This window comes from Apodemus sylvaticus, chromosome 20 (assembly GCF_947179515.1).
Source record: "Apodemus sylvaticus chromosome 20, mApoSyl1.1, whole genome shotgun sequence".
NCBI classification, from domain to species: Eukaryota; Metazoa; Chordata; class Mammalia; order Rodentia; family Muridae; genus Apodemus; species Apodemus sylvaticus.
This window is the reverse complement of record NC_067491.1, coordinates 54,782,488-54,804,984: the sequence shown is the minus strand read 5'-3', so window position 1 is coordinate 54,804,984 and position 22,497 is coordinate 54,782,488. Positions and strand designations below refer to the sequence as shown.

Sequence of the window (22,497 nt, the reverse complement as noted above, 5' to 3'; positions counted from 1 at the left end):
TGGCTTAATTCCAAATCCAAGAACTGTGATGCCCTCTGGCCTGTGTACGTATAGAACACATGCAATACACATACAGATAAAGAAAATGAGTCTTAATAAAATATATATGTATAAAGCAAATAGGAGAAAGTTGTGTTTTTTCAAAAAAATTATTACATAGTCTAATCTTATAGGAATAATAAACTGGAGACTGAGCAAATTTATTTGCACAAAATATTTCTGGAAATAACCTGGAGTCCAGTAAAATTATGAGCATTTTATCATTGTTTGATTCTTATATGATATCTTTAGTTTGCATTATTGTTTTTTATAGTTCTGAAATAAGATTTGGTGAATAAAGTCATGATTTTGCTTGCCTATATTGTCTGGTGCTTGAACTGCTGAAGCTACCCAAGACTCTATCTCTAACAATAGCAACCACAACAGTATTAAAAAAAAAAAAACATTTGAATCAAGGTGCTGTAAATTTGATTAATTTCAGTTCAATGGGTATTGTTTAGTGAAGTGAGGTAGTGCTTTTTCTACTTTACTGTAGAGCTGTTGGATTCATTGAACTGAGATACATTAGTAGACTTTATCTAGTTTGTTGGTAAGTGTGGTTCATTTGAAAGTGAAAAATGTAAGCTTAAAAGTACATTCTCACTATCATGCTATTTTAAAAACATTAATTCCTTTGCAATCCTTACATTCATGTGAAAAATCGAATGTTTCTGGTGTTTGTATAAATTTTATATTTTGTACTTTTCAGTGTATGTGTTCGAATAAGAGTATTTTGCTTCTTTTTTGTTTGTACACAGGATCTCACTATGTAGGCTTGGCTGGCCTAGAGCGCACATAGTTCCTGCCTTTGCCTCCAAAGAGTTGGAATTAAAACTTACACCACTACCTCTGGCTCAATGAGATTTTTGTATATGTGCTTTGCAGGTTTTTGTTTGTTTAAGAAAGGGTCTTACAGTATAGTTCTGGCTGTCCTGGTACTAACTCTATACAGCCTGGCCTCAAACATAACAGATTCACCTGCCTCTGACTTCCAATGGCCAGGATTAAAATGCACAAGCCATATATTTTGCAGGGTTTTTGGGGGGGAAATGATAATAAAAAATTGTTATTGGTGAGTGTATAGCTATACGAGTGCCTGTGGAGAACATAATTATCAGATCCTTGGAGTTGTAGGTTGTTGTCAGACAGCTGAAATAGGTGCTGAGAACTGAAGTCAGCTCTGAAGACTAGCAAGAGATCTTAACTGCCGAGCCTCCTCTCCAGCCCCTTCTTGCTCTAATTTTTTCTGACAGTTTTATGCACATACACCCTGTTCTCTCCCCCATTCCTTTCCTTCACCCTCCCTCTCGCGCTGGGATCCTTAACAAGTCCCCTTCTTTTTTCCATGTCTTATATGTGTCCCCACTGAGTCTAACTCAAGTTTCTTGCTCAAGCATGCATTAAAAATTATCTTCTGAAGAGCAAATTGTCTCAGCCACTGAAAAGATGACTGCTTCTCTCCAACAACCAGGAATTGTCGCTAGCTCCTTACTGGATATGTGGAGATTCATGTTTCTTTCCCTTATTCATGATTAAATGCTCATAGGCCCAGTCTGGTACAGATAACCATAGGTGCAGTGAGTTCCTAACATACATGACACACACATCATTTCTCTCAGACAGTGTCTGTTATATAGCCCTGGATGTTCTGGAACTCGCTATGTAGATCAGGCTGTCTGCTAACTCAGAGTTCTGTCGTCCTCTGCCTCCTGTGCTGGGACTAAAGACATAGTCCACTATGCTCAGCAAGTTTTTACATGGTTTCACAGCACTCTTTTTTATCCTTTGTCCTTGTTCTACTCACTCTTCTGCACTATTTCCTGGTCCTGGGAGGGAATGACCCGGAATCTCCGCCATTACTTATTCATGGCAATTGGTCAGTGTGTGGAGCATTGATCTCTGGTTGTGAGTGCTTACAAGATGGTTTGACAAGGTGACCATGTAGCAATATAGTGATAAGTTCCTCCTCCCCCAGGACCTATGGTCTCGTCGGCCATAGGCTTTTAAACTGGGTTCGAAGAACTAGGTATGCATCTCTTGTCAACAAACAAAACTTCCAGTATTAGGAATACATCCAATTGAGTTGTTGGCTACAGGGGCCCCATAGAAATCCCAGGATGCTGCCAAAATAATAGGCTGTTGTCTGAAAACCGAAAGCAAGGCCCCACTCTCAACAGCATCCACACAACTCATTGAACGTGGAGACAGAGCTGATGCCTACATAGAACTCTCACTACATCTAGTGTCTTTGGTTTGGGAAGGTACTTGGCAGGCTATCAGAAAAGAAGTGTAAATACCAACCCAGCCACAAACCGTTTGATCTACAGTCTGTCCTGCCTGCAAAACATGCTAGGGCAATGGTACCACAAAACCTGTGGGAATAATCAATGATATTTGACTTAAGATCCTCTCCATGACATGGAATCCATACCCAATACTGGGTGACCAAGAACCAGAGATCAGATATCCCAAGGGACATAGGGTAAAATCAAATCCTTCTGTCTAAAAAAATAACTATTGATAAAATGATATTCTGCTATATTCATAGATTGTTGCCTTATGTAGTCATCATCAGATAGGCTTCTTCCCACAGCGCATGGGCACAGATACAGAGATTCACAGCAAGACAATATGTGGAGAGTGAGATATCGCCATCAATCCCTTCCCTCAAGCTCAGGAAACCCTGCAAGAGAAGGGCGGAAAGCGTGCAGAAGCCAGAGGATGGAGGAGAGCAGGAGAACAAGAGCCTCCGAATCAATCAAGCAAAGCTCGTAGGAACTCACAGAAGCTGAAGCAGCAGGCGTTGGGTCTAAGCAGGTCTGTACCAGGTCCTCTGCACATAGAGCTTCCAGTGTAGTGTTTTATGAGACCTCTGAGGGTCTGAACAGGTGGGTCTCTGATTCTTGTACCTCTTTTTGTTGCTTTGCCTTGTTCAACATTGATATGGTTTGTGTTTTATGTTATTACATTTTATTTTGTTATTTAAAAAAAATTGAGAAGAGAGAGGAAGCAAGGAGAGGGGAGGGGCCCTCTAATCCCATCAGAAATTCAGCCCCCTAATATTTATTCCACTATTTTACTCTTAAGGTACATGTTGCCTGATAGGTTGTTATTAAAGTTCACAGGACATATACTTATGTAAGACTGTTGAGACTTCTTCTCTGTCAGCTGACATAACTGCCTCTGGCATTATGAAGGCCAGCCAGTAGGTATGCATCTTTCAGTTCCAACTCGATTTCTCTGTGCCCTGTGACAAAAACATGTGCAGCAACTTCAGCAATAGGGTCTGAACAATTGCTGCTAAGCAACCAAGAGCAATGGTAGCAGATTGCATCTGGCAGGTGATCTCTGGGGCATGTCCTGCACTTGGCATTTGGTTTTTCGTTTAGTAACCCATGGCTCCTTGTGGGAATATTATTCATCCACTGAGGGTGGTTCCATTCCTACTCTAAACTTTATACTTGCAAGAAGTATAATTTTCTACATGGATATTTCATATATGCTCCTATTTGGTTATTTCTTCCACTATTTATCCCTATCCTACCACTTCCCTGTTACACTTTTTTTACCTTCAGTATTCCTTCCCTTCCAGCTTCATTTCTGATGGGTTGTAGCATCCCCTTGCTCACTTGAGTGACCCCTGTCTATTTACCTGACCCTTATAGCATACAATGTCAAGGGCACTGCTATACAAATGTGTAGACAGGAGCTGCATATCCTTAGCAGGGAGAACCTTAGGTGTTTGTCTTCCTGAGTCTGGGTTACCTCACTCAGTTCTCTTTTCCTTTCAATTTCATTTCATTCTTTACCCATGAATGAGATTCCACTGAATATATAAGTACCAAGTTTTCACGATCTACTCAACAATCGATAGTTTCAGGTAGGTACCACTTCCTTCAATGCATTAGAACAAGTATCTCTCTCTTAGGGTGTGTGCACAATAGTATTTCTAGGTCATATGGCAGTTCTATTTTTAGATTACTTTTAAAAGAACCTCTACAATAATTCCCATCATGGCTGCACTAACCAATGTGCACTCTTGTCAACATTACGTCAGGATTATTATTTTCCTGTTTGTTTTTTTTATCAGCATTTATTATTTATTTTCTTAGTCTTGGCCATTCTGGCAGATGTAAGATGAAGACATGAAGTTGATCAAATTTTCATTACATACTTTTCATAATCTTCTTACTAATTTTTTTCATCTTTGAAAACTTTCATTGCATACACCATTTTTAACGGAGTTGTTTTCCATTAGTTTGGGGGTTTGTAGTACTTAATGTATTCTCTGCAGTAATCTCCTATTAGATATGGTGGAGAGTTTTCTCCCAGTCTGTAGACTGTTTGATTGACAGATTATTTGCAGGATAAAAGTTTTTAAATTCCACACCATGTCAGCAGTTAATTGTTGGCCTTATTCCTGAGCTACTGGACAGGTCCTTGTCTGTGCCTGTGTATTTTAATGTATTCCCTACTTTATCTTCTTAGTAGCTTCAAATTTCAGGTCTAACACTAAACTCTTTTATCTATTTGAAATTGATTATTTTTTAAACAGAAAGAGTGATAAGGGTCACATTTCATTTTTCCACTTGTAGATATTCAGGTTTCTAAGAACCATTTCCTGTCTTTTGCCCAATATATATTTTTGTCTTATAAAAGTCAAACAACTGTAGTTGTTCGAATTTCTGTCTGGATCTTCAATTGTATTCCATTGATCAGTATTTGTTTTTTTTTCTACTAAATTATTACTATTGCTATTTTTCTACAGTATAACTTGAAGTCAGGAATAGTGATACTTGCAACTGCATTTTTATTGTTGAAGATCTTGTTGTTGTTGTTGTTGTTGTTTCTTCTCATTGGTTTTCCTGGGCCTTATGAATCTTAAGATGTTTTTTTCTCTACTTCTGTGAAGAACTTCATTAGAATCTTTATGGGAGTTGCACTAGATATGTAGAATGCTTTTGGCAGAAAGATCATTTTCACAGTATTAATCCTTATTCACTAGCATGAAAGGATTTTGCATCTTCTGGTGTCTTCAATTTCTTCAGTATTTAAATTTTTATTCTATAGGTCTTTAATTTCTTAGTTAGATCTATCCCAGGGTTTATTTGTTTTGATAAATAGGGAGGCTACTGATTTTAGTGTGTTAATTTTGTGACCTGCCATTTTGCTGAAAATTCTTATCAGCTCCAGGAGTTTCCTGGTAACGTGTTTGTAGTCTTTCATAGTAGCATATGGCATCTCCAAATAGGGGTACCTTGGCCTCTTCCATTCCTAGTTATCCCTCTTATTACTTTATCCAGGACTTCAAATGTTATATTGAATAGTACTGGTGACAGTTGACTTCTTAAGTCTTGTTCATAATTTTACTTGGAATGCATTGTGGGTTTCCACCATTTAGCATAATGGTGCTATAGATTTTTCATATATGCCTGTTGAGATATGTTCCACCCCTTTCTAGTGTCCCCCAGGACTTTATTATAAAGGGGTTTAGGATTTTGTCAAAGGCCTTTTGTATATCCTAATTACGTGATGTACATCTTTGGGTTCATTTATATAATAAAATACATTTACTGATTCACACCTGTTGAACCATTCCTGTATGCCTGCAATGAAATGGGATTTAGCCTGACAAATAATGCCCTGTACATATTCCTAGGTCCCTTTGTTTGCTTTCTTGCTGTAGTGCTGGGAAGAGCGGAGACAAACTGTATCCATTTGACGGGATTTTGGCCTGTGGCTTTGTGACGCTCCTGAAGCATTGTTTTAGTTTGCACTTACTTCACAGTTTCTCAGTCCCCTGTTCAGATGGTGATGTTGGTCCCAGCAGCAGTTGCTCTGAAATGACTGGAGAAACTGCCCACCAGCATACCTTTTGTAGGTTTCCTGGAGGAAGTCTAGTCACCTGGTTTTAGCCTTTCAGTGTCTGGTGGATTCTGTAGCTATAGCAGTTCCTGCACTCGATTCAGTCATAGCAACAAGTTCAGTCTAATGTTGGTTATTTGGTGTATTATTACTCTTTTCTATAAGCTTTTATTTATGTAGTCTACATATTAATCCATAGTCAACTCAGGCAAGTTTTTATAATTAGCAAAGATTTTTCTCATGTTCCATGGCCTATTTTTCCACTCAATTTTAACCTTTGTATTTAAATTGTGTGAGTGTGAGTGTGTGTGTGTGTGTGTGTGTGTTAAAATTCTTATTGTAGGGGTGGAGGAGCATGCTGTCATATGCCTTTTGTTTCAGTACCTGAAAGGCAGAAGTGGCAGCCCGAGATGCATATACATGCAGGAAACAATGAAGAAACTCAGCAAACTGTATTCATGTATTTATTCATTTATATGTACCTGTACCAACAGCAGTGAAATAATGACTTTGGATGGAAGTAGGGGAGGGTGAATATGGAAGGAGTAAGGATATAACTAATTATATTTTAATAAAAGCAAAAGTTTGGAGAACTGGAGATTGGCCAGCAGTTAAGAGCACAGGAGAGGTTATAGCATATACCTTTAATCTCAGCACTCCGAAGCAAAGGCAGGAAGATCACTGTGAGTTCGAGGCCAGCCTGGTCTACAGAGTGAGTTCTAGGACAACCAGGGCTACACAGAGAAACCCTGTCTTTAAACAAAAACAAAAAACTACTCACCACTGCTCTTCCAGAAGTCCCAGACTGAAGTCCCTGCCTCCATATACAGTGGCTCACGCCATCTGTAGACCCAATGCTCTCTCCTGGTCTCCTTTGGCATTGCATGATGCGGAGCACAGTTATATATGCAAGAAAAATAACCAAATAAACATAAAATAGATAAAAAATAATTTAAAAACCCAACTGACAAATTTGAGCCTGTGTGCATTTGAACTTTTGGGCTAAATGTATATATGCATGTGTGTGTGTGTGTGTGTGTGTGAGAGAGAGAGAGAGAGAGAGAGAGAGAGAGAGAGGTTTACACAGTTTGTACAAATATAGGCCTTTTCATATGTATACACACACATATGGAGAGAGAATACACACATATATGGAGAGAGAATGCACACATACACACACACACACACACACACACACACACATTGTCCTTCTCATTTGTGGATGGAAGCAAGCTGACCACAAGCAATTTAACATGCATTACACTCAAAAATAAACCTACTATGAGTTTTTGAGCTCAAAATACTGCAGAATGTTGAGATCTGCACATTTTGTGCCTCTAAATTTATTCTCGTGTATTTTCATGTTGGCAATTAGAATTACAGCCAGTCAAGGCTTGCCCTCATGGCTTAAATACATTCTCTTTTTTCTCCCTGATCTGAGAGAAAAATCTGTGTATTTGAAGGTGATTGGATACAATGGCTCTCCTGTGTATGATAGTGATTTGACATAGTTTCCGAGGTACATGTATACAGTATGCAGTTTCTCTCCAGTGTCAGCCCACTCACACCTGTGGAGGTAAATGGAAATAATACTTTTAGACATTATGTTTATAGGATTTCTCTGGTGAGTCTTGTACTAACTGTGAACGTGACCTCATGACATTCCACACTGCTGGCATATAGAAGGCTTCTGTCTAGCTTTATATTATATAAATGAAGGATTACACAATTCTTACAAATATAGACCTTTTCTCCAGTATGAATTCTTTCATGAGTTTTAAGGGAAATGTAATGAGGAAAGACTGTCATATACAGTTTTTTTTGGTTTGGTTTGCTTTGGTTTGCTTTGGTTTGCTTTGGTTTGGTTTGGTTTAGATAGGGGAGCCCTTGCTAGCCTGGAACTATGTAGACTAGGCTGGCCTAGGGAATCAGAGATACACCAAACTCTCCTACCCCTCTACTAAGCAGCTAGATTAAAGGGCTTCAATACCACAATCAACTGTCACATACTGTTTACATACATAAGATTTTCCAGTAATTCACTTCCATGTATCTGTAGGTAAGTAATTTTTTGGTTTTTTGTTTGTTTGTTTTATTTGATTTTTTCGAGACAGGGTTTCTCTGTATAGCCCTGGCTGTCCTGGAACTCACTCTGTAGACCAGGCTGGCCTCGAACTCAGAAATCCACCTGCCTCTGCCTCCCAGAGTGCTGGGATTACAGGAGTGTGCCAACACTGCCCGGCAATTTTTGGTAATTGTAAAGTTGTCTTGTGGCTCTAAAAGCATTAGGATGCAAAGAGCATTTCCCACACTCTTTAGATTTATTGAGTCTTTCTACAGATTCCTGACCGCCTTGTTCAAGTGTAGTGTAAACTCTGAGCTGCACATGTACAGATCAATGAGAATTCCTCCAAGCACAGGCGCACATGGTGCCACGTGGGCTCTGGGAATCCCACTCAGGCTTTGTGGGAAATTCTTTTATTCACTAAGACAATTTTTGCCCCCCGAACATCTTGCTTGAAGAAAATATATTTTAAGGTACAAAATACAAAATCTGTGTAAGAAATTTTACTGTTAGAAAATCCAAGTGTAAGCCAGGCATGGTGGTGCACGCCTTTAATCCCAGCACTCTGGGAGGCAGAGGCAGGCGGATTTCTGAATTCAAGGCCAGCCTGATCTACAGAGTGAGTTCCAGGACAGCCAGGGCTATACAGAGAAACCCTGTCTCAGAAAAAAACAAATCCAAAAAACAAAAAACAAAACAAAAAAACAAAAAAAGAAAGACAGAAAGAAAGAAAGAAAGAAAGAAAGAAAGAAAGAAAGAAAGAAAGAAAGAAAGAAAGAAAGAAAGAAAGAAAAGAAAAGAAAAGAAAAAAAAATCCAAGTGTGGGCTGGAGAGATGGCTCAGTGGTTAAGAACACCGACTGCTCTTCCAGAGGTCCTGAGTTCAATTCCCAGCAACCACATGGTGGCTCACAACCATCTGTAAGGGGATCTGATGCCCTGTTCTGGTGTGTGTCTGAAGACAGCTACAGTGTACTCATATAAATAAAATAAATAAATCTTAAAAAAAAATCCAAGTGTACATAAAATTTAAGGAAACTGCCAATAAATTAAGAATAGTAAGAAAATATAACCTGTCACGTAAGGACAACTGAAAACACTAACAGTCAACAAGCAGCCTATTTTCAACTTCAAATGACCCATAATTATTCAAAAGAACTACAAATAAACTAAATTTTCTGGACTCTTATAATTCACTTAAGTTTCACAAATCAAGCAGTTTCACATGAAATGGGAAAAGGTACTACCTCACTTGGTTTTCAGAAAATGCCCATTGAAATAAGACCAATCAATCACCATAACTTGGTAGCACACACCTTTAATATCATCCAGCCTGTTCTTCATCGAGGGAACTTATTTCAGTACAAAAATTGATTTATTGAACTAAAAAAAATCACTTCAATACATGTGGTGTGAACTGCTGCCACTGCTGTTCTTCCAGACAGGATTTTGTAACCTTGGTTTTCTGAACAGCAGAAATGATAGGCAAAATCACAAGTTCCACAAAATCACACTTTCAAAAGAAAACGTGTTTGGGGTGCTCGATTTTCTTGCTTTTACAACATACAGAAGGGAATCCCCTTTCACCTCATTTGAGACAACATGCAATTTATATTATTTTTAATGCTGATTTTTCCCCCATTGGTTGGAATGAGTTCTTAACTCTCCCAGGTATGTTCGAATCCACTGTATTCAATTTTGTAATTTTTTAGCATCTACTTCTTTACTGAGTAAAAGCATGAAGCAGGGACAGCGAGCCTGCCCAGCAGGCTGAGGTACTGGTTTTGAAGGCAACCTGAGTTCCTTCTGAGGACCTATAGAGCGGAAAACACAGAACTGACTTCTGAGAACTGTCCAATTCCACATGCTCACCCTGACATGTGGACACCATGCGCATACACCTATGTAAACCTAACGTTCGTGAATTGTAATTTATTCCAAATGTAATTTTCAAAAAAAAAAAACCCCGTGCCTTAGCACATTTGATGGAACTGGCTGTTATTCCGCATCACATTCACATGTGCCCAAATTTACACATTTTAAGGTCTCATGTTCCAGCAATTTCTTTCCAGATTTTTTAATTACACCTAAGAGACTGGAAAGATGGCTCAGCAGATACTGTTCTCCAGAGGACCCACGTTGGCTTTCCAGCAGTCGCATGGGAAACAGGCACCTGTGACTCCAGCTGCAGGGAAATCTGACACCTCCGGTCTCTGCATGCTCCAGCCCTCGCATGCACAGACCCACACACTCACACAAAACTAAAAATAAAAAACAATATTAAAAGGCATTTTAAAGCCAGGCAGCAGTGGCGTGCACACCTTTAATCTCAACACTCAGGAGGCAGAGGCAGGTGGACCTCTGAGTTTAAGGTGGGCCTGGTCTGCAGAGTGAGTTGCAGGACAACCAAAGGGCTGCACGGTGAAACCCAAGATTTTAAAGGGTATTTTCAATTATCCCATTTCTTTCTAAGTGTATGTGAGGGTACGCACGCAAATGGCCGTGCATGTGTGCGAGTCAGAGGCAAACCTTGGAGACTCAGTTCTCTCTCTTCACAGGGTTCTGAGGACCCAACTATGTCGCTCAAGCTTGGGGCAAGTGCTTTCCCCCCCCCCCACCCTGAGCCATCTGACTGACCCTGCGTTACACTTTTCCTAACAGCAAGTTGAGCAAAGATAATTCCACAGGACACACATGGTCTTAAGTTCTACCCACTGGGTTTCTTTTCAGCGTGAGCTCGCTCGTGTTTGTGAAGGCATGTGGAAACCCTAAATGCCTTCCCACAGTAATTACATATGTAAGGTTTTTCTCCAGTGTGGATCCTTTCATGGTCACGAAGGGATGTGGAAATCCTAAATGCTTTTCCACATTCCTTACAGACATATGGTTTCTCTCCAGTGTGAATTCTTTCGTGATTATAACAAGCATCACGTTGGATGAAGGCTTTCCCGCAATGCTTACAAATATAGGGTTTCTCCCCAGTGTGGATTCTTTCGTGGTTGTTGAGATGACTGGCACGGAGGAACGCTTTCCCACAGTGCTTGCACACATAGGGTTTCTCTCCGGTGTGAATCCTCTCATGAATGTAACGAGCACTGGAATGGGTGAAGGCTTTCCCACAGTGCTTACAGAGATAAGGTTTCTCTCCGGTGTGAATTCGTTCATGCCTCCGAAATGACGTGGAACATGAAAATGCTTTTCCACACTGTGTGCACACATAGGGTTTCTCTCTAGTGTGAATCCTTTCATGACTGTACCAGCCGCTATAATGGGTAAATGACTTCCCACAATGCTCACATGTGTAAGGTTTTTCTCCGCTGTGAATTCGTTCATGGATAAGGAGGTCATAGGAACGAATGAAGGCTTTTCCACACTGCTTACACACATATGGCCTCTCCCCGCTATGAATTCTCTCATGATTCTGGAGGGATGAGGAATATCTGAATACTTTCCCACACTGCTTACAGGTATAACATTTTTCTTCGGGGTTAATTATTTCATGCTTAATAAGGTGATTGGAATTAATCATGGCTTCACCATACTGCTTACACACAAATGGTTTCTCTCCAATGGTGATTCTTTCATATATTTGACTGTAACTGTACCTCCAGAAGGCTTTCTCAACTTGCTTCCATTCATGGAGTTTATCCCCAGTGTGAATTCGCTCACAATACTGGTCAGAATTAAGACTCCTATAGGCTTCATTATTCCGATAGGGTGTCTCTCGAGGAAGACTTTGATTTGTCTGAAAGGACTCAGAGTAAGTAGAATCTTTCCAACACTTGTCCCGTGTAAAAGCCTTCTCCACAGGTTCCTGAGGCCTAGAGGGTTTCTCTGCAGTTTCACATCTGAGGTGCACATGTGAAGGTGAATGAACAAGGATGTCTCTTGCAAGCACACTGTTTTCATACACTGATATTTCAGGAGGTGTGTTTCTATGAATGATATGCTCTGGAATTCGTTGCTGGGTTTCTCCACATTGACTGCCATCTCCGGAGTCACAACTCCTCTCGACCACCTGAGTTCTGAAAATGGAGAAAAGCATAACTACACTCTTATGGACACCAAGAGAAGTGCTGACTGAAGGCTGAGGCTGGGGCCCTGTGATTATTCTAGGGCAGCAGGAGAAGAGCAAGTGTCAAGTCTGCCTGGGCCAAAGACCCTGGAGGAGGGACAATGGCAAGATTGGTTTTGCTTCTATGAGAATTTGTAAATATAAATGAGCTATCTGACCATTCAACCAAGTCCTTAAGATAGCAGACAAAGCGGGGCTGGAGAGATGGCTCAGCAGTTAAGAGCACTGAATGCTCTTCCAAAGGTCCTGAGTTCAAATCCCAGCAACCACACAGTGGCTCACAACCATCCGTAATGAGATCTTCTGGGGTTTCTGAAGACACTGTACTTATAGATAATAAATAAATAAATCTTAAAAAAAAAAAAAGATAGCAGACAAAGTTTTTAAATACTACTGCTTTTAGGTGTTTCATGCATATTATGTGTACCACAGTTAATAAAGTTGAATATTCATTGAAAAATGGTGTGCATCAAACATTATGGGTTTTAAAATAAATCCTTTACATGATTTATTGATAACAGGTTTGTAATGTAAACCTGAAATTCATTTTACTGCACACACCTTATATCCAAAGCTGAACAGTAACTTGATAAAATACACTAAATAATGTTCTGTATAAAAGACAATTTAGGCACAATGAAATACTAAAATAGATCTTACACAGATCTTGCACTATATTTTGGCAATATTCACACACTACGGAGTTGTCATCCTCTATTCTGAATATTCCATCTCAGTGTGCTTGGGAGGAATTTTTGAGATTAAATCAATTGCATTGAGATGCACTGAACCATTTGCTGGGTTCTCACATTTCCTATCACTTGTAAATATTTGTAATAAATTCCTCTCTCTCTGAGTATTACCTCACATTTTTCCTTAGACTTTGGTAGTTGTCTTCGATATTTTCTTTTTCCTCTGTATTCCCTAAAAAGCAAACCCAAAGAAATCGTTATGATTTCATTCAGTATCACACAAAAACTTACTAACTTCTAAATTTTGTTATTGTGCAATAAGACCAGGAATGCTACGTTCTCCATCAAGCTCCCTTCCAACAACGACACAGATTAAGCAAAAGCAGCTGTTCTTTAACTGAATAATTACAGAACTCATGGTGTATGTTGTTACCTATGGAGATCAGGTTCAGAAAGGTCTCCGTCATCACGTCTCTGTAGAGCTTCTTCTGACTGGAGTCCAGCAAAGCCCACTCTCCTAGGCTGAAGTTCACAGCCACATCTTCAAAGGTCACAGGCTCCTGAAATAACCCACGGGAGAGGAAGTCAAAATTAACTGCCAACTTGACAGGACGGAGAGCCACAGAGGAAAGGAGATGTTAGGAATACTTGCAAGGAGAAGCAAAGACAAACCGGCCACCTTGACAGGAGCTTAGAATGTGAGGATGCGGAAAGAAATAGAAATTGTCAAGGCCTGGCTCACAAGGTTCCAAAGGAGAACAAGAATCCAGGAGAAAGGCCACTTGTGATTTATTTTAACTAAAATTTGGCTTCATTCTGCCCAGAGCCTGACAACTTGAATGAAGTTAAATTTAAAGAAAATGAGATAATTTGACACAGAAAATGAGTGTGAACAAGCTTAAAGTTTGGGACAAGAAGGGTACAGACAACAAAGCGGCCATGATGAGCACTGACAACAGTGAGGCATGCTCACGCAGGGGCTGGATTAGCCACGTGAGACACCACTGACTAGGGCTATGCAATTAGCCCTCTGTGAACAATACACCTATCAACCAGTTAGCAACCTAGAACCCCAACATTCATCGCGCAACATATATAACTGCTTGATGCAATGAAAACACTCCCATATTACCACGTTTCTATTCAAATAAATTCTGTAAAGCTTGAGGAACCTATGGGCCATGAAATGATTTTGGGTATATGCACAATAAGCAAATTATGTTGATAAATAAATCTCTGGGGCTACTTCTCTATTACTTTATGCTTATCATAATTGGACTAGCATCAAAACAAAGAACCATCTGTACATGATACACACCTCAGCAACTAAACTTCTTTTCAACTTTATACTAAAGAGAGGCCTCAAACAGTAATTTGGACTCTTGGGTATCCCCACAACTATTGTCATTCTTCACGGTTTATTTCTGATCTGTATGATGGTTTTACTAGACCTCTCTACTTTTTGAAATTTATGAGGATCAACAGTTTAAACCAGTGGGTCATGACCCCTTTGGAGTTGATTGACCCTTTCACAGGGGTCACCTTATATTATGATTCATAACAGTAGCAAAATTACAGTTAGGAAGTAGGAACAAAAATAATTTTATGTTTGGGTGTCACCACACAACATGAGGAACTGTATTAAAGAACCACAGCATTAGGAAGGTTGAATCACTGGTTTAAACAAAGACAAAGAACTGGAAATGGGGGTTAGAGACACAGTTCAGCAGTAAAGGCTGCTCTTCCAGTGACCCAGACTCAATTCTCAGCACCCACATGACAGCTCACAAACACCTGTCATCCAACATCCTCTTCTGATCTCTGCTGGCCTCTTCATGGATGTAGTGCACATACATAGATATACTCAGACAGGCAGACACATAGACTAAAGTAAAATAAAATTAAATTAAATAAAACAGAACTTGGAAACACCCTGTTCAGATCCCCATCTACCAGTAACATATTTGGCAAATTCCACAGGGAAAGAAAGCAAATCCTCCTCTCTCACTAGTAAAACTTTCCCTCACCACTCTCTAACCATGGCATAAAATGAATCTCTAGAGATATTTCGCTAGTATCTTATGCTTATCCTAATTGGACTAGCATCAAAACAAAGAACCATCTGACCATGATACACACCTTAGCAAATAAACTTTTCAACTGCATACTAAAACGAGGCCTCAAACAATAATTTAAACCCTTGAGTATTCTGCCGGTATATTGATGACTACGGTTACAATGGATGACCAAAGTAATCGATTTGGTCAAAAAGAGTCATCGTGGGCTGAAGAGATAGCCCAACCATCAAAGGCTAATAAGCGCACAATGAAAAAGACAAAGTCATCAAGCTAAGGCCTCCCTTCCCTACACAGCTTTCTCGGTTCCAACCAGAAGAAAGACACATCCCTGCCCCTCCCCTCAGGGTAGTCTGTGCTCGGTGGAGCTGCAGAGTCTCTCGCTCTCGCTTTCTCTCCTTTCCATTTTACCTTTGATTGTGTATTCACAATCATTTGAATTCATTTGAAGTGAGTCTGCTACATTTTGCTATCCCATATTTAAAATGCAGGTTTTAACTAATTAATCTAGAGATTCTAGATTCTCTGAAATCATTTCTGCTTTTTGGAGCAGAACCTATCCCTACAGCTGATTGCATTTTAAGAATTATTCCTGGGCCAAGCATGGCGGCACAGGCCCTTAATTCCAGGACTGAGGAAGAGGCAGGTGATCTCTGTGAGTTCAGGGCCAGCCTGGTCTACAGAGTGAGTTCCAGGACAGCCAAGGCTGCACAGAGAAACCTTGTCTCATAAAACAAAAATTCTTTCCAGCCTTGCCTTTTCTTAGTTTCACATCTGTTTAGATTATGAAGTGTCTCCGCCTATAATTGAAACATTAAAACATCTGTAATCTTGTGCTGTGATGGCAACACAGGTGACTGAGAGAAGGATACAAAACAAGGAGGAACGTGCAGTCAGCAGGCACCTCCCTGTCTAAGAACTGGAAGAGACTCACAGAAAGCCAAATGAATCCAATGCCTCAATCAAGAAACTGTATAACAGGATAAATTCTCCTGCCTCCTAATAGTGTCTCTGCTCTCTGGACCAACGCTGAACTCCGATGCTACTTTTAATTGCTTTCCTAGACTTTCTCTCCTTTCTCTGTTCTGTTCTCATGTGTGTCGGGCAGGCCACTGATAGAGTAGATCTGATGTATTGGGGATAATCAAGACACATACACACACCCACACCTGCACACACATACACACATATGCACACACGCATACACACACGCACACTCAAATGCACACATTCAAAAATCTTTGTGGGTAGATAACTTGTAACAATTACAGAGGATTATAGATCTGGCTGCATCAAATCTTTGGGAGATGAGGAGGAAAAATGGTGGTGAAATTTGAAGAAACGAGGCAACTACTCCCAAAGCACGCTAGCAAGTTTATGTCAGCTTGACACAAGCTGGAGTCGATGAGAGGGCCTCAATTGAGAAACTGACTACATGAGATAGGGTGGCGCTATCTGTGGGCTGGTCATCCTGAGTGCTATAGGGAAACGGGCTGAGCAAACTATGAGAGGAAATCAGTAAGCAGCACCCTCCATGGCCTCCGAAACAACTCCTGCATCCAGCTCCTCACCTGGTTTGAGTTCCTGTCTCGACTTTCAATGAACTGTGATTGAAAGTACACCATATTAACCAGTTCCTCCCCAAGCGGCTTCTGGGCGTGGTGTTTCATCACAACAATAAGAACCCTAAGCAAGACAGAAGGCAAGACTGCTTTCCTAAGCCCCTGTCTGGGGATTGTTGGATCCTTTCCTTTCTGTCTTAGTTTGGGTTTTCTTTGTTGTGAAGAGACATCAGGACCAGGACAACTCTTACAGAGGACAGCATTTAAATGAGGCAGGCTTCCAGTTTCAGATGCTTAGTCCATTATCATCACAGCAGCGAGGAGAGTTTGTGTTCCACACTGGACATAGCGTGAGCATATATGACCTCAAAGCCCGCCCCCACAGCGACACACTCTCACGACAAGGCCATACCTACTCCAACAAGGCCACGCCTCCTAACAGTGCCCCACCACACTGTCTATGGAGGCCATTCCTACCAAACCACCACACTTTCCTCGACTCATCCTTTTACCTTTAAAGCTTGTTGTCTTTCTCGCTGTGCAGGCTGCGTCAGGGCATCTGCCACAGAAAGGTTAATACATTCTCTAGAGTCAAGGGCTCAGATTTCCTGTCTTTTCTGTATCAAAAGCCAGCATATCCTACCACTTGATTAGTGAAAAATAAACATCTTGTAGATTTCCATCCTCTGACTTCCTACAGAAACCCTGAGGGAAAAACTATTCTGGGAGCAAAGCATTTTACTGACTTGCTAGATAGGTAGCCTCGCCTACCAAGACCCTTTTTTCTTTTAGACTTTACTTTTAATTGTGTGCACATGATATGTCTATGTCTGTGTGAATATGTACACATGAGGTCACGAGACGTTATCTGATGCCCTGCCACTGGAGTAACAGATGGTTGTAGGTGCTAGGAATAGAACTTGGGTCCTCTCCAAAACGACCTCGTAACCACTGAGCCATCTCTCTCTAGCCCCAACCCTATAGTTACAATGACCATAAGCGCACACTCCTAACCAACCTTTCCACCAACTCTCATTCAGCCAGCGACCCAATACATGAGACAGTGCCTTTCACAGGACATCTGTGGTGGGATTATGTGCTTCACTGGGAAGCTTGGACAAAAGCCACTGTCTGCATAAGGAACACTGCAGTCACAAAAGGATAGATTATGAAGGAACTCACAAAGAGATATGGAAGTAAGAAAAAACAAGTGCGGCATCTATTCCAGGCATGACGCCTGAAGACACTCAGCATCCGAAGCAGCGACTCTACATGGCTGTCCCAGATTCTATATTCTGATCTTCCCTCTCTGAGGGGAAGTCACCATTTCAGAGGAGACTGTCAGCGGTTCTCCATTTCCTCCTTCCTGTTACAGGTTACCAAGGGAAACTCCTTGTCTGTGGTGCCAAATTTCCTCCACCTGCCCAAAGCCTCAGTATATTGGTAATCACTAGCACAAGTTGGACCCAGACAAAAGCTGTCATATTTAATTTTAATACTGCACAAACAGGGGCCCACAGAGACATAACACCAAAGCAGCAGCCTCAAACTACAATATTACTTTCCCCCTAGATCTTTTCTGTAGAAGACAAGGAAAATGGTGAGATTCCCTCTGCTCAGACCACGATGGTTCTCTACCAAGACTCCTCCATTTACCAAGGAATCAGGGAAGCCCAAGAAGAGAACTCCGAACTTAGACTTGATGACCCACTCCTGGGTGGTCCTCCATGTCTCTAAGAAGAACATTTTAGCATCCTATACTGATGTTTCATCAGTCCAAAAGCTGCATGTATCAGACAATATCTGAGACCTACACTGATCTCTCTGTGTTGCTGTCCCCCTTCCCACCTGATGCTTTCAGTATTCCTTGGTAAAAAACTGATGCCTGACTCAGTTTACAACAGTGAGGTTTTCTTAAATACTTATTGTACTAAATGTCTGCACTTATTAACAATTTTCCCAAAACTGGCACAAAGAACAAAGATTTTTGTTTTATCCTTTCACTAAGCGAGCCAAGACTTCATGATCAAACTTTACCCAAATGCTCAGTTTATATATTTATACTTTTCACTCAGATAGTCCCACATGCTGGTTAACCACTGCCAGAACGATAGGAAGAATTCTGTTACAAAGAAATGATCCTATGTTTTTCTGCTGTATCACCAATATCTTAATCTACTTTCAAAATTTGGCCAATTACTCAGTACTCTGTGCCTATTATCTCCAGCCCCTTCCTTAGACCCGGGCTCAATTCTCAACACCACATGTCAGTTTACAACTCCAGTTCCAGGATCTGACATCCTCACACCGACATACATGCAGGCAAAACACCAATCCACAGAAAAAATAAAATTAAAAAAATTTAAAAAAAATTTGAAAAAGAGAGTCAAGCTCTTGGCTTTCATGTCAAAAACACTCATTAGTATTCCAAAGTCTAAGATATGCATATTTTTGAATCCATGATCTCCTCTTAAAATAATGCTAGGTATCACTTACACACACACACACACACACCACCATCACCACCACCACCAAAATCAAATATAAAAACAAAAATATGGTGACACATTCCTTTAATCCCAGCACCTGGGAGGCAGAAGTAGGTAGATCTCTATGAGTTCAAAGCTAGCCTTTTCTACATAGTGGGTTCCAGGACAGCCAGAGCTACATAATAAGACCTTGTCTCAGGAAAAAGGAGGAGGAGGAAGAGGAGGAAGAGGAATAGCTGATTACTACGGTGGCCCTAGTGGGTCAGGTTCCATCGAGAGATGGAAGAAGTTACAACTGAGTTATCTAGGTGGTGCTAGTTGGGGGGTGGGGCATGAAGGACACAAGACTGAGGAATCCTGGATGCAGGGAGCCACCAAGGACAAACATGTGACACAGTAAAGATGAAGCCCAAGTCGCAATGGAAACCTCAAGAGGACAGAGAGGGCAGCCACAACCACGAGATGTTCACTGCATATATAAGACCAGGACAGAGGTTTTCTGTGCTACAGGCAACACATCCTAAGGAGAAGGCCTATCTGAGCCCTTTGGAATTGAGACACTTCTGTTAGAGGCATCCTAGGTGCTAGTTAGAGCCTCCGGATTTACTGAGTTCCCCTACTGGATTTTGTTCTTGCTTTAGTGTGATCAGTCTTTGGAAATACTTCCCTTCTGAAAAATCTTACAACTGTCTTCCCCTTACAAACTATCCCCCTCTTCCCTCCATCCATCTATTCAGAGTCGTTTTTCATACACACACATACACATTCATATTCCTTTCTTCTGTTGAAGAAATGGGTATTAGATGCTAATACTATGTCACTGCCTTTTAATTGGCGCACACACACTCCACATTTAAATTTACAATTATATCACTTGGTATATCAGCTTTCCTGATGCAAATTTTTAAAAATGATACACCAGAGCTGAGAATGAGGCTTACATTCTCACTGAGTTCTTACAGTGCTTGCTAGCCATTGGAGAAAACCTAAATTCTGTAACTCAAGCCTGCAGTCACACCTTAGAGGTAGAAAGAGATAGAGGCAGGGATATCAGAAGTTCAAGGTCACCTTCAGCTTAGTTAGGTGCATAATAACCTGCCTCTCTTAACACACACACACACACACACACACACCAAAGTCAGGCAGTGGTAGCAGCACATGCCTTTAATCCCAGAACTTGGGAAGCAGAGGCAGGAAGATCTCTATGAGTTTGAGGCCAGCCTGGTCTACAGAGCAAGTTCCAGGTCAGCCAGAGCTACACAGAGAAACCCTGTCTCACCATCCCCTGCCTCTTGCCCGCCCCCCCTCAAAAAAAAGGAGTAGAGAAGAAAGATCTCAGAGGCCTCAACTTTTAAGAAAATTTGCAAAGTAAGTCTAATGACTTCAGTTTTGATCCCCAGAAGCCACGTCAAAGTGGAAGGGGATTGTCCTTGGACCTCCACAAGCACACCAGGGCCCAGGGGACAACACAAAGTATCACACACACTTAACCGTAATATTTTTTTTAATGTGCTGCACTCAAGCTCAAAAATGTTTTCAGCAGGAAAAAAAAAAAAAGGTGCCTTTGCGTCAGGCTGACCATCCCAGACTTTCTCAATCATCAGAAATTGCCACCTACATAGAACAAGCAGTAGAAGGCAAAAAAAAAAAAAAAAAAAAAAAAAAAAAAAAAAAAAGCTGAAGATTTAATATTTCTTCCAAGAACTGTATTCCAGTTAAATACTGATTGAAGAACCCTCCTAATTCTTTCTGTCCGGCGAAGCCCACCAGAGCAAAAAACGAGATTACAGTTACAGGAACCCCTCCTTCGGGGCTCCACCCCCCTGCCATTTTCCTTATTTCTATTTTTAACTATTTTGGCCTGCATTATTATTAAAAAGAGGAGAGCTCAAAAGAGAGGTTGAAATAGATTTCCAGAGGAGAAAGATGCCTTCTACACAACAAGCAGCCTTTCCTAACATAAATGAGCCCTAGGGTTCAGTACTCTTCAGTACTAGGGTTAGCAGTACTCTAAGGACACAGTTGTCTGAATCCAGGCATCCCAAGGACAACTTCTCTCTACCTTGCTGACAGGATCAAACAAACGAGTTCACGTTCCCAGGCCCAGGAACCAGCTCCTTTGTACCCTCATCATTTTGAGTTACGCACCAAATGTCCAGGATGAAGTCTGACCACCAAGATTCTGAGAAAAAGACCTGGAAACCAGGGGACCCAGGGGAGGCTTCGTCACCAATGTTTACCCCTTTGCGGTGACAAGCCGCAGGAGTCAAAATCACTTTGACGACTCCTTTGCCCAACCTCTTATGTCAAAACACGATTGGACAATGCTACAGCCCTCTCCAGTTCCCTTCGCTCTGAGGTCTCATCCTAAACTTTCCTTCTGGGATGCGGTCTATGCTATGGTCCCTGACCGGTCAGTTTTGTTTTGTTTTGTTTTTCTGCTTAATTAAAAATTAAGCAATTTTCAGCAAAATTCCAGCAAGAGCGGAATCCTTCGATTATCTGCGCTTCTTATTGGACAGGGAAGAACAGATCTTGCTTTGCGAGACTCTTGTGCCTGCTTGTATTCTTTTGGTTTTGGGGGTACCCCAGCCGCAGAAGAAAAAAAAAAGAATCACAGAGGAAACCGAAAGCAGAGCAAACCAAAGTGCAAAGGCAGAAGGACCGGCAACAGAGCTCACACACCCACTGTCGTTCAAAACAGCAGTTTGGGTTCAGCATCACCAACCTGCCGGCGCTGCGAATTCTGCAGAGGCGCCAAGTTCGAGGCTCACACTGAACGGACTGGCATGAAGCCGTTTCACAGGGAAGGGACAGAACTGGACGCTGGTCTCCGGGCAGTGTCACAAATCTGCTACCCTCGAATCCAGGAGCCCGCGACACACTCACCATCCTCTGCTTTTGATGCATACTGTGTCCTCTCCAAGGAGCACGAAATCGGAAGAAGTGACATTAACTGGGGAAGAGTTGCCACGACTCTTCCTGCAGCTGCACGGGCTTCAAGATGGCAGCAGGAGCAACCCATCGATTATCTGCGCTTCCTATTGGACAGGGGAAGAACAGCAGCGTTGATTGGTGAATAACTCCTAGCAGCTTAATTAAAAAGAAATCAGTCTGCGTGCCAGTGCAGCTAAATGACAGCTGTCACTCATGACCCTTTTAGCTTGCCCTTCGCTGGAACAAACCTGGCACCACATGAAGTTTTGTGGCATTTAAGGAAACATTCAGCAGGATTTGTAGTGCCTGTGCTTGCTGCCTTGTGTTGTCAGTGGGTCCTTCCTACTCCGCACCCTGTGCCCTAAAGAAACAGTGCTACATTTACGGTGGAGCCTCTAGACTCAGTACCCCAAGGAGAAAACCCAAGACATCACCTTAGGAGGAGTCCCTATGTCAGTCTGGGGGGCATTAGGGGAAAAAAAAAGAGGATCTGACATGCAAGTTCAAAATCTGGGGAGGTTAAGCCAAAGCTTTCTCAAACCTTGTGTTTCAGTCTACCCATTTTCTGCCAAGAAAATTAAAACATATCAACAAGGAATTCAATTATACAGTATCTGGAGAAAAATGGAATTTCATGGCCTAAGTATTCGACAAAGGATTCAACAGGTATGAAAAGCAACCTTTGAACTTTAAACAAAA

At 41.3% G+C, this 22,497-nt stretch overlaps 1 protein-coding gene across 1 annotated transcript; it reads right to left on the bottom strand.

The window, feature by feature from the left end:
* Positions 1–8,782: 8,782 nt before the first annotated feature.
* On the bottom strand, positions 8,783–21,880 carry LOC127670398 (zinc finger protein 501-like). Its single transcript, XM_052164753.1, has 4 exons — positions 21,751–21,880; positions 13,169–13,295; positions 12,907–12,967; positions 8,783–11,993 (listed from the first exon to the last, which is right to left on the bottom strand). Exons 1-4 carry the CDS (start codon positions 21,769–21,771, stop codon positions 10,676–10,678), a joined length of 1,527 nt encoding a protein of 508 aa, XP_052020713.1. The 5' UTR covers positions 21,772–21,880; the 3' UTR covers positions 8,783–10,675.
* Between the last annotated feature and the right edge of the window lie 617 nt (positions 21,881–22,497).